Source organism: Cupressus sempervirens, chromosome 6 (assembly GCF_028749045.1).
Source record: "Cupressus sempervirens isolate cs-2001-9-10 chromosome 6, ASM2874904v1, whole genome shotgun sequence".
In the NCBI taxonomy this organism is placed as follows: Eukaryota; Viridiplantae; Streptophyta; class Pinopsida; order Cupressales; family Cupressaceae; genus Cupressus; species Cupressus sempervirens.
Window position 1 is genome coordinate 69,640,949 of NC_143123.1, and position 13,866 is coordinate 69,654,814.

The following is a 13,866-nucleotide window of genomic DNA, read 5'->3' on the forward strand; positions in this document are numbered from 1 at the left end:
TATTGTCTAAATTGGAAATCACTTAGACCATCATAATGAGTATGAAATTCTGCCATAATTTAGGAAAAAATGCTTTGAAAAAGGAGCCCCTATGTGTGAGAATGAAGCTTTGAAGATTGGCTTCAAAGAAAAAGATCTTCCCCATTGGTGAAGTGAGGCAAAAAAAACCAAGTTGTCTATTGACATCATAATGGCACCGTTGACAAATTTGGAAAAACGACAACTAAATTGGGAGGTCCACCAATGTAATTATTGCTACTAAAAATATAGCCCTTGGCAAAATGAACTCTTTGTCAAATATTGGGGTGCTGCTACATTTGGAGAAACTGCTAAACATTGAGGTGCTGATGCATTTGGAGAAATTGCCAAACAATGATGTATAGCAAAACAACTCTACCAAAAAAGTCACATATGGATAGACTCAAATGTTGGACTAACCGTGAATGTTCCCCTTCGAAATTCGTGACACGACTTAATCGCCTCCTATATTCTCTAAGTCTAGTGGTTGTATCAAGCATTGATAGGTTGATCTTTTGGTGCAACGACAACACTAAATTTTAACAAGTGGTATCAAAGCTTAGTCTTAGGTTCGAATCTCCTCGGGTAATGCTGAGGGGGGATTGTTGAACTAACCGCCAACGTTCCCCTTCGGGATTCTTGACATGGCTTAATCACCTCTTGTGTTTCATAAGTCTAGTGGTTGTATCGAGCATTAAGAACTCGATCTTTTGATGCAACGACAACCTTAGCCTGTACATCAATTTTTTAGGTTTTTTAAAAACTAAAAAAATAACATGGTTATGAATTTAAAAACAATTGTTAGGGGTTAAGGAGACACAACCACCTTGGGTTATCATGCCCCTTTATGGTTGGGGCTGGAGGGCCTACCATCTTTGCTATGGTAGTGGATAATTCCCAACATTTATTTTTTATAACAAGATTTTTTTGAAATAGTAAAATGAAAAATAATTATAGTTTAGAAACCTAAGTTATTGGTTTGAATTTGGATGCGGATGTGGGTAAGGATACGAGAGTCCAGTACGTGGGTACATGGATTTTTCTGTTGAGGTATAGGGTGCGTTTGGGTACGTATAAATATAGATTTATACGAAAAAAATGCAAGAAATATACAAAATTAGATCATTTGATAGTATTATACTTTATTATTGATCAATGCGAAATGCCAAAGATAAATATTTAATGTCAATTTATAGCTTACAAATATTCAAATTGGCCATTTCATATATGTATGTTTATGATTCAAATGAAAATCAGAAAATATTACAATTGCAAAATTAGAAAAGTCACTTTTAAAAAGTTTTTATTAGAAATTCTATGTGCTGGGTGTATGGGTGCATCAGTATGCGCATGGGTACGCTCGGATGCTCATGCAGTGCTTTTTCTCCTTGTGGATGCATTTGGATGCACCATAGCACTAGGATCTGAACCCAAAATAACCAGCACCCAGATACATGGGCAGGGTGCATGCATCCGGTAACCAAGTTTAAAACAATTTCAAGTCATACCTTGTTGTGATTGTGAGAACAACTAGGCATGACACATGTTTTTTGTTTGCAAACTAAGATTATTAATGGGGTTTGCATAGCAGCATCCTAGGCAACCTCTCCGCTCTACCCCCACCCAGAAAACGTTTTTATTTTGCCAAAATGGATTTAGAGGTTTTTAGGCCTTTTAAACACAATTGCAAGGTCCATTTCACTCTGTGAGATGACCTATAAGAGTCCTTGGAGAAAACACTTGAAAAAGGGGAAGGGGTTTGTTAATTTAATATATGGATACCATGTTGGAATGGAAGAATTCATAGTAGTAGTAATCTAACTAGCAAGACTAAAATACCTTCCATAATAGTGATGTAGTAGAAATAGTTTCTATATTGATAGTCATAGAGCACAAGGAATACAAAATACATAATTTCTATAAAACAATTAGACAACTTCTCATGAATAGGCAGGGATGAAATTCTAGACAAACTTAAGATCACGTTACAAGTGTCTTAATCCTATGACACGAGACAGAAAAAGTATATGACCTACTTAAGCTTAAGTAACTAGGCATGGATAGTTTCAGAAGTGGAACTAATTAGGTAATATACTTTTTTTCACACCATCTATGAATGAATGGGATCTAGATACATGACTGTGGATGATGTATGAAAGTTCTTACCTATAGGGTTATTCTATTAATTTTGGTTAATGGAAATGCGAGTCATGTAGGAAGGCTATTTATTGATTTATAACCTGTTAACTTCCATGCTTTGTTGTGATGTGTTCAAAAGTCAGTATTTCCAACATGCTGGAGTACAATAAGAAATACTAAAGATCTTGTTTCCTATTATCAAACCAACTATTCATTGTTCTTTTATGCAAAAAAACAAGTTATATAACTTGCTATCCTTGGTTTGGGTTCAGGGTTTGGCTATGCTGATATGATACAATGAGAGAATACAAGGGATATATTGAGTGTTGACAAGTTTATGTGATAATTTGTGAACTTATCAAGTTTAGCTATTTCGAGACCCATATTCATTGGCTCCAGTTCAGCATTGGATATAGGGTGTGGATGGCCATTGATTTTCTTGCCAACAAAAATTGAAGCAATGATACATTCTTGTGTTGGCAGTAATAATTTTATTTACTGTTGTCTTTTTCGTCAGTTCAATTATTTTTGTAAGCATTCCAATCTTAGTGGCAAAATGCACTTTGTTTTCTCCACATGTGAAGCATGTACATTGTATAACATTCATTTGTCATTGGAAAAATGGTGAAACACTCCTATATTATGTGAAATGAACCTTTTGATAGATTTGGAGTTTGCTTCTTCAAGTAAATTCCAATCAACCACTTGCCTCATGTACTCTATATGGAAACAGACCATATGTTTTAGTCCTCGATCTGGTTTTTTCCTTGATCTCTGGCTTGCCATAATTTGTGATTGCATGTTTCTCAGTATTGGGGTTCAACTATTAATACTTCAATCACAAATAAACTGCTGATTGCTTGATTGCACACACACGCATACACAGCTGATTGTTTAAAAATATTTTGCCCATAGAAGCATAAACTTGAGACCATTAGAAGCTCTTTTGAGTACAGCCGTGAGACTTATATCAACTCCTTTAGAGAAATCATAGTAGAAGCCACCTACGGAAGACAAGGAGTCACAACGTGAAATCCACCTAATTGAAAATAATCTCCACACTAGATGCTAAATATGGAACCCCAAGAGTCACAACTTGAAATCCACTTATTATGAACCCATTTTCACTCTAGAAACCGACTATGGAAGACTTAAAGTCATAAAGTAGAATTTCACCTTATGTTTCCCTTTGGGATTTGAACTTGGGCCCCTATAATGAAAACTCAATGCTTTAACCAATCAAGCTCAACCCCTTGGACTAGTTGTATTTTTTTAATAACTTTTATTAAATTGCATAAATATGATTATTTATATATAATATACATGAGTACTTAAGGGAAAAAATAAATTAAATTGAAATTTAGAACCTTGATTCCTTAAGTAACATGATAACAATATTAATGGCAGGATAATTCTCTCTAAACTGTACTATTCTCAAAGTAATTTGTCTACTTTTATTATTATTGTTTCACTTCACAATCAAAACAAAGAGGGTTTTGGGTACAATAAAATCTTTCACACTATCCTTTTCTTGACATATCATTTACTCTTTTTATTTCCAAATCTAGATTCTACATTGCACTTCATGCCTTTTTATTTTATCTTCCTTTCAAGTAATAGTGATTTTCTCAACCTTTGGGGAAGACTTGGAGAAAAAAAGAGGCTATTAATGTTAAATCTGTAATAATCTTATTGATCTGATTTCAGATCGGTCTGATCTGTTCTTAAATAACTTAGAGTAATCCAAATGTCTTAACACCATTCTCTTAAAAATATCGGCGTCTTCACTTAGGATGAGTTTGGAGTTAACTAAATTCAGTTTGTGTTAAGTTATTTTAAACTTATTATTTCCTTAGAAAAGTCGCCGACTTCTAAATTGGTTAAGGATTGTTTTGGAAGGGACATGTCTCTTGAAAGGCCATGCCCCTAGGTATCTCTACTTATAGTGGGTATTGTTGAAGTCTAAGGACACACAAAATACAAATAGTCTGCTCCTTAGTCAATTCTGCCCACCTACGATTTGCAGAAGAAAAAGACAGAATTCTGAATTAGATTTCTAATTCAATTGAATGCAATAATTTGAAGTTATTCACAGCAAGTCACAAGGAGATAAAGAAGATAGAATCTAGTCTAAATTCATCAAAGAATTTGCAGAAACTTTACATGGTATCAAAGCTCTGGTAGTCGAACCTAGGCTCTGCAAAATTCAGTAATCAGACTTTATATATATATCTAGCAACTATCTTCTATCGTCAATGGCATACACAATTAGACTCGAGGACAGGTTTGATGGAAAAGAACGCTTTGATGCTTGGAAATTCAGAATTATGATGATTCTTGAAGAAATTGATGTAAAACAATTTGTTGATTCAACATCCAAACAACCTCTAGTTGAACCTCATAAATCTACCTGGAGTAAAGGAAATAGAAGAGCTATTAAGATCATATTAGATGGAGTAAAGAATGATATTGTACCTATGTTAACAAAACATCAGACAACATTTGAGATGATGAATGCATTACAAAATGCAAAGGAGGTCTACAATGCAACTAGAGTTCTCGCATTGAAAAGACAACTAAATCCCATACAAATAAAGAAAGGAGAATTGATGAATTCTTATTTCCTAAGGGTTGCCAGCATTAGAGAGGAACTGTCAAGTATAGGAACCATTATTAGTGACACAGAATTAACACTAATGGCTATAGATGGATTACCAGATTCGTGGGAAACTTTTGTACAAGGACTAAGTACCAGAGATAAACTTCTTGACTTCAACAGACTTAAGGGGGATTGTCTTCGAGAAGAATCTAGAAAATTAAAGAAAGGGGGGAAACTGAAAACAAAAGATGAAGAACTTCATGTTCTTAATACAAACTCTTATAAGGGCAAGAAGAAGCATTTCAAGAAGAAAAAGGGAAATCAAAAGACTGGAAAATCCAAAAAAGATCTATCCAAGATAAAATGTTTCAGATGTGAAAAGTTTGGACACTACAGATCTAATTGTCCCGAAAATTCTAAACATCAAGCGAACTGTACAAATGTTACTAGTGAAGAAGATAATTATGACCCTGAGAATCATGTATTATATTCGTCACTATCAAATGAAATCTCAAATAAAGTATGGGTAATTGATAGTGGATCTTCTAGACATATAACATGATACAAAGAAGCACTAGACTCTATTTCAGAAAAGGTTAATGGCGAAGTTACCATTGGTGATAATTCAACACATCCCGTTGAAGGAATTGGAAATTGCATCTTGAAACTAAAATTTGGAAATTCTCTTCTTCTCAAAGGTGTACTCTACGCACCAAGAATGAAAAGAAATCTAATCTCAATTACAACACTTGAAGATGATGGGCATAATGTTGCATTTGTGGATGACAAAGTAATGACTTGGGAAAATAACTCCTCAATCAAGAAAGAAAAGTTGATTGGTCGGAGAAAAGGATATTTGTATGAATTGAATTCAGAATCTAGTCGACCTATTCAAGCCTTAATTCATGAAGCTGAAGACATAAATGAAATTTGGCACAGAAGATTAGGGCATCTAAACTTCAAAACCTTATCAACTATGGAGAAGATGGTTACTGGTTTACCTAAACTCAGTAAAGACCACTCAAGCATATGCAAAGGGTGCACATTGGTTAAGAACACCAGAAGTCCATTTCATAATAGCACTAGAAAAACAAATAATGTTTTAGAATTAATTCATTCAGATCTATGTGGACCTATGTCTATTCCTTCTTTTGGAGGATTCTAGTATTATATTTTGTTCATAGATGACTTCTCTAGGAAAACATGGATTTACTTCTTAAAGTGCAAAGAATCAGAAGAAATCCTAAACAGATTTAAAGAATTGAAAACATTAATTGAAAACTTATCAGGACATAAAATTAAAACTCTTAGAACTGATAAAGGAGGGGAATACACCTCAGATTTGTTCAAAAGGTTTTGTAATGAAACTGGAATTAAGAGGGAGTACACTGTTCCTTATAATCCAAAACAAAACGGGGTAGCAAAAAGAAAGAATAGAACAATTATAGAAGCTGCTAGAGCTATGATATTTGATCAAAATCTAGAATGTTATATTTGGGCAGAAGCCTCTTGTATTGCTGTTTATATTCAAAACAGAAGCCTTTGCTCCTATTTTAGAGATAAAACTCCAGAAGAAGTCTTTACTTAGGTTAAACACAATATAAGTCATCTCAGGTTTTTTGGGTGCCCTGTATATATCCATATTCCAAAAGAAAAGAGAAACAAGTTAGAACCCTCTGGGAGGAAAGGTATTTTTGTAGGGTATAGTGAAATATCTAAGGCATATAGGATTTCCATACCTGGACAGAGAACTATTCAACTTAGTAGGGATGTAACTTTGGAAGAAGATCTAGCATTCAAAAGAGCCCTAAGTTCTGAAGAACCTTCTTCTTTACCCAGTTCTAAAAGAAATACTGAGTTTGAGTCTCAGAGGGAGAACTTAGAAGAAATTGAAGACGAAATTCAAAACCTAAATCGTGAAGAAATTCAAAATTCAAAGAAAAGACCACTTTGGGCCATCAGAACATTAGAACATTAGAGGAAGCACAAGACATTGCTGCACCTTCTGGAACAGTCAGAGAAAGCAAAAGACTTAAAAGATTTTCTAGTTATACAACAAACATGAATGATTTGTCCAAAATAAACCCAACCAATCCTTCAGGTGTTATTAAACATACAGCCTGGAATGAAGCTATGACAAAAGAATACCAATCTATTATGAAGAATGATGTTTGGGAAATTGTTCCAAGACCTAAAAGAAAATTTGTTGTTTCTTCCAAGTGGATATTTAAAATAAAGCATGCTGCTGACGGTAGCATTGAGAAGTATAAAGCTAGATTTGTAGCCAGAAGATTTTCTCAGAAAGAAGGGATTGATTATGAAGAAACCTTTGCTTCTGTTGTCAAATATATCTTTGTAAGAATACTCCTAGCAATTGTAGCATCGAAGGGATGGAAAGTACATCAGATGGATGTAAAAACAACATTCCTAAATGGAAAGATTACAAAAGAAGTATATCTGGAGCAACCTGAACGATTTGAAACTCATGATCCTAATGTTTTTGTTTGCAGGCTCAAGAAAGCTCTCTATGGGCTTAAGCAAGCTCCAAGGGCTTGGTATGAAAGAATTGATAAGTATCTCACTGACTTAGGATTCTCCAAGAATGAAGTCGATCCAAATTTATATTATAAAAGAGATAAAGATGATATGTTAATTCTGATACTGTATGTTGATGATTTACTAATAACAGGTGATGATCATCTTATAGATCAATGCAAGAAAGATCTAACTAGAGAATTCGAGATGAAAGACTTGGGACTCCTTCATTACTTTGTAGGACTTGAAGTACGGCGGAATTTTGACAGTATCATACTTAATCAAGGGAAGTATACATTAGACATTTTGAAGAGATTTGGAATGTGAAATTGCAAGTCTATGTCTTCTCCAATGGAGACTAAACTACATAAACTTAAAGAAGTAGCAGCAGAATCACCTTCCATAGATTCTACTCTCTACAGACAGATGATTGGTTCCCTTACAAGACCAGATATTTGCTATGCTGTTAATGCCTTAAGCCAGTTAATGTGTGAGCCAAAAGAGATTCACCTAGTTGTAGTTAAAAACATTATGATATACTTACAAGACACTCTTAATTTTGGACTCAAATATGAGAAGGTTGACTTAGATTTACATGGATTCACTGACTCAAATTGGGGTGGAAGTGTTAAAGACATGAAAAGTACTTCAGGATGTTGTTTTAGTTTAGGATCAGCAATGATATCTTGGATATGTAGAAAGCAGTCTTTAATAGCTCAAAGCTCCATAGAAGCCGAATACATTGCAGCAGCAATGGCTTCTTGAAGTTACTTGTGGGATTATTTGGGCAAGCCATGAATCCTATGATTATTCATTGAGATAATCAGAGTTCTATCAAGCTTTCGGTGAATCCAGTTTGGCTAAGGAAGTTACTTGTGGGATTATTTGGGCAAGCCATGAATCCTATGATTATTCATTGAGATAATCAGAGTTCTATCAAGCTTTCGGTGAATCCAGTTTTTTATTACAGGTCCAAGCATATTGAAATTCCTTACCATTATGTAAGAGATATGGTAGACAAAAATTCTGTAAAATTAGAATACATTTGCATTGCAGATCAAACAACAAACATTCTCACCAAACCTCTATCTAGAGTGAAGATAGACCACTTCAAGGGAAGACGTGGTATGGTTGAATTGTAATCCATATGTATTCTTTAAATTATTAATAAAATAATTTTATTTGTTAGGCTATTGACTGTTATGGGCTCCACCATTTGTATTCATTATTTAAGAGGTGACGATCTCTGAGATAATGAACACTTGTATAAAAGACATTATGAGAGATGATGATCTCTTAGAAATGTGCTAGGCAGTAGAGTTCTATTGTAAGATCTAGATGAGTTCAAGATCATATTGTGATATAGACATTGCTATGTCTATAAGTCACAATTTGGATAAAGGAAGAATTCTTTTATTCTCCAAGATTTATCTTGTGTTCTGGTAGATCTTAACTTAGGGTCATGTTGTGATATAGGAATACCAGTATCTATGAATCACAACTTGGATAAATGAAGCACTTGATCATTCTTCAAATTTATCCTGTATATTGTATTCTTTGCAATACTGTTATCACTAGTAGCAGTGATTTGTCATATCAGCAGGTTTAGTAATATGACATTGTATCATGTGTTCTATGGTACCACATGCTAAGAAGATTCAGATAGATATAGAGCTTGTTCATCTTTATTGATGTTGCTAGATATGATATCGCTCAGCATGATTATCAAGTTAAGAGGGAGTGTTAAATCTGTAACTTATAATCTTACTGATCTGATTTCAGATCGGTCTGATCTGTTCTTAAATAACTTAGAGTAATCCAAATGTCTTAACACTATTCTCTTAAAGATATCGGCGCCTTCACTTAGGATGAGTTTGGAGTTAACTAAATTCAGTTTGTGTTAAGTTATTTTGAACTTATTATCTCCTTAGAAAAGTTGCCGACTTCTAGATTGGTATTATTTTAAACTTATTATTTCCTTCACCTAGGTCTCTCTACTTATAGTGGGTATTGTTGAAGTCTAAGGACACACAAAATACAAATAGTCTGCTCCTTAGTCAATTCTGCCCACCTACGATTTGCAGAAGAAACAGAATTCTGAATTAGATTTCTAATTCAATTGAAGGCAATAATTCGAAGTTATTCAAAGCAAGTCACAAGGGGATAAAGAAGACAGAATCTAGTCTAAATTCAGTCAAAGAATTTGCAGAAACTTTACAATTAATCCTAGTCTTTGTGGAGCTTCAGTGGGATTGGGTGAAGTGGTTGTGGGGGTTACTCCAAATTTCATCGACAGGAAAAGCTTGGTGTGAATACTGTTCAATCTCTTCATTGTCATCCAAATATACTGACTCTAAGAAGCAGCCTTTGGAGAAGCGATTTGTGATTATGCCCCTCAAATCCTTGTTATTCAAGGCAACAAATAAAAAAGGGAATGTTGATTATAATGATTTCTTACTTGATCGATTTGGTGGCTGTATTTAAAGCTCTCTATAGCGCCTTGGATTCAAATCACACAAATTTACCGTTTCTTCTGTTGTAACCCGGTTCTTGTTTCTTTTTGGCCCCTGTTTGGTGTGGTCTGCCATTTTTTGTCATCTTGTTTCATGTTGTGTTTCAGCCTTCATTTCTATTTCTGCTCTTTGTTTTATAAGAGGTTGCTAGGCTCTTTCAAAACCTTACTTTACCTTTATCGATAACATAATTGTAATTTTTGTAGTCTTCTTATTTTCCTGAAACTGACAGCTAACACTGACCTTAATTTATTCAAGTAAACTGTAAATACTTACAAAACTATGCAACTTGCCGTTTTTTAATATTTTCTAGAGAATTAATTGGACTATCGCTATCGTATATAATTAGATTTTTCCCTATTTATATTTTCTTATTAAAATGTTCTCCTTAAAAGTGTTACCTCACATTAGCAAATAAGTATCATCCTTTGTACTGCTTTATTGTTTGTCGACTTTACATTTATTTTTTGGAAATCAAAACAAATTATATAATTTACAATATGCATCTAGTAGTGATGATTTATTCGTTAGCCTAATAAAATTGTGGAACTGGACTGATTAGGTTCATTTTAGTGATGCAGGCTGTTGTGAAAAGGCTTATGGCAGATGTTCCTTTTGGAGTTCTGTTGTCTGGTGGCTTGGATTCTTCTTTAGTTGCTGCTGTTGCTTCTCGCCACTTGGCAGGTACTGAGGTTGCCAAACAGTGGGGATCCAAGCTTCACACTTTCTGTGTGGGACTAGAGGTTTGTTCAAATACTCCATCATAACAAAATTGATTCTTTCATAGATTAGTTTTTGTTCCTATGAATTATAATCATACTTTGCAGTACAACACCATAACCATCTAATTCAGTAAATGGATGATGCAGAATGTTATAATTTAAGCTTTACAGGATCCTGTTTATCATTTGTATTAAGAGTACATCAGAGTTCAAAGCAAGGGATGGGACTTATATCCAAGCTAAAATTTCAGAAAACTATTTTAAAAGAGGGTTCTTGGGCCAGATGTGCATTTGTGAAGATCTTGATACATCTGATACTGTTCTTCTGCTGTTTTTTTCCTGAAAAGATGCCACATAAGTAAAATCAAAGAAATCAGTGTTAGTGAAATACAATGTTGCACAGCAATGGGGGTACTTGGGTACAAGTACGGGTACGGGTACAGATACGACTATTTCTCAAAACAGGGGATGGGGGTACTTTGGCACATCAAGCTTTTTTTTAATACAATTTAATATTTGTAGAAATCTGAAATTATGAGTCATGACAGTGGGTTTTCAAAGCAAGAACAATAATAAAGTTTTTGCAAATGTGATGTATTGTTTTTGTTGAGAAATTTAGCCTCATAGTAAAATTGAAGCAAATTCTATATATAATATATGCGTTGATGAAAATCTAATATATGAAAGTCTGATCTAATATGTGTATATATATATATATATATATATATACCATCATCATCATCAACTTATATATATTTACATATATTATATACCAAAAATATATTATTGAAAACATAATAAGTATCGGTTGTTATCAAAGATCGAATGTCGATCAAGTATCAACTATCATTTATAATCGAAATACGTTGAATCGGCAGTGATATGAAACATGACCACGTAGGGTCATGCCCCTACATGAGCATGTTACAATATATATTAATATGCCTTCAAGACTGCAGAAGATCATCAATAACAATGGAAATGTGAATCTCAGTCATAAACAATTCAGTCTGCTATACATCTCAAGTTTGGTCTGCAATATACTTTCAGTACAGTCTGAAATAGATCTGCATTTATCAAAGTCATAGTTATTGTTCATCAGCATAATTGATCTGTAAAAGAAAATCAATCAAACATATATCAGAATTCTTAAGGAAATTGAATAATGCTCTGATCATTACAGTATTTCTGCCAATACAATATAGTTCAGTCTCCACCAACATCAATCTAAATATTTAACATGGTATCAGAGCCTAATTGGTAGAGAGATTGCTAAATTGCTTAAAACAAATTTTCAAATCACAAAATAAAAGTGACATCATGGCAAGCAATGTTAGAGTCAAGGATAGGCTTGAAGGAGCAACAAATTTCTCCTCATGGAAAATTCGAATTACAACAATCCTCGAAGAATTGGAATTAGAATAATTTATTGTCGAAGACACTTCAATACCTGAAAACGAGGCAGAAAAATCCACTTGGGAAGGGCAAAATAATTAAGCCAGAAAAATCTTTGTTGATTCGGTAAAAGATCACATTCTTCCTTCCATATCAAATCTCAAGAAAGCATTTGAAGTATTTAAAACAATTAAGGATGCATTTGAGATTAGTAACTCAAGTAGATTGCTCTCCTTAAAAAATCAACTTATGAATATAAAAATGAATAAAGAAGAGTCAATCTCATCCTACTTTGGAAGAATTTCTGAAATAAAGAATCAACTATCTTCTATTGGAAATAAAGTTGAAGATCAAGAATTATCCATAATAGCACTCAGAGGGCTAGCTATATCTTGGGAAGCATTTATCCAAGTCGATAGTAGACCTTCAATACCAGCTTTTGATCAACTTAAAAATGATTGCACCTTAGAAGAATCAAGACTAATTTCTAGAGGGATCATTTCAAACCAAGAGGGAGAAAATCAAGCCCTTTTCTCAATCTCTAATAACAAAGGGAAGAAGAGGAAATTTAAACATAAAGGGAAGAAAAATGACCAAAGAAAAGGAAACAATAATCACAATAGGAAAGACTTCTCCAAAGTTCAATGTTACAAGTGTGAGAAATTTGGACATACTTTTTGTCGAGAAAGGGAAAAAATTCTAGCCACCATAGCCGGAGTTAAAAAGGAAGAGAATCTATTATTGTACTTAGCTCTATCAAGTGAGATGAATTCCGACGAAAATGTATGGACAATCGGTAGTGGTGCATCTCGTTACATAACAAGATTCAGAGATAAGTTTGAAAATTTTGAAAATTATCTCACTGAAGGAGTCAACATTGGAGACAACTCCACCTATGCGTAAAAGGCATTGGGACTTGCTCTATACAACTAAGAACTGGGATCACTCTAAAATTGAAAGATGTTCTCTTTGCACCTGGCATAAAAAGGAATCTAGTATCCATCTTAGGACTTGTAGATGAAGGGTATCATGTTACCTTTAATGAAGACAAAGTATTGTATTGTTTTAACTTTAAGAATGCCATCACCATAGGGTCTAGAGATGGAACTCTATATAAATTGTGTAACATTAAAAAACAAGCCCTAAATCATGAAGTATCAAACCCTAATGAAATATGGCATAGAAGGCTTGGACATCTTGGATTTAGTGCACTATCGAATATAGAAAAAATCACCATTGGAACACCAAACTTAATTTCAAATTATATAGGCATTTGTAAAGGATGTGCTCTAGGAAAGAATGTGAAAAGATATTTTCCCCCAAGTGAACACAAATCTAAATAAGTTTTGGAACTAGTTCACACTGATTTGTGTGGACCTATGCGAACACTCTCTCTAGGAGGATACTCATACTACATAATCTTTATTGATGACTTTTCTAGGAAAACTTGGATTGACTTCCTAAAAGTCAAAGAATCAAATGAAGTTCTATTGAAATTTAAAGAGTTCAAAGCACTTGTGGAAAATCAAATGTCAAAGAGAATAAAAACTTTAAGATCAGACAATGGGGGCGAATACACCTCTGGAAATTTCAAAGATTTCTGCACCTTTGTTGGGATTAAGAGGGAGTATACTGTACCTTATAATCCTCAATAGAATGGAGTGGCAGAAAGAAAAAACAAAACCATTGTTGAAGCAACAAAAGCCATGTTACATGATCAAAATTTACACTTCTCATTTTGGGTTGAGGCCACTATTACTGCTGTATATATTCAAAATAGATGCCCACACTCAATCCTAGAAAACTTAACAACCTAAAGAAGCGTTTATAGGAATTAAACCTGACCTAAGTCATCTTAGAATATTTGGTTGCCCTGTTTGCATTCATATACCTAAAGAAAAAAGAACCAAGTTGGAACCATCTGGGAAGAAAAGTATATTTGTTA

At 33.8% G+C, this 13,866-nt stretch overlaps 1 protein-coding gene across 1 annotated transcript in view; it reads left to right on the plus strand.

Annotated features, from left to right (window-relative positions):
- The window catches only part of LOC149551183 (asparagine synthetase [glutamine-hydrolyzing] 3-like), a 71,625-nt gene that overhangs the window by 29,094 nt on the left and 28,665 nt on the right, over positions 1-13,866 (plus strand). The window contains exon 9 of the mRNA XM_089786762.1: positions 10,386-10,547. Within this exon, the coding sequence (XP_089642888.1) occupies positions 10,386-10,547 (162 nt within the window). The remainder of the gene's footprint in view (positions 1-10,385; positions 10,548-13,866) is intronic.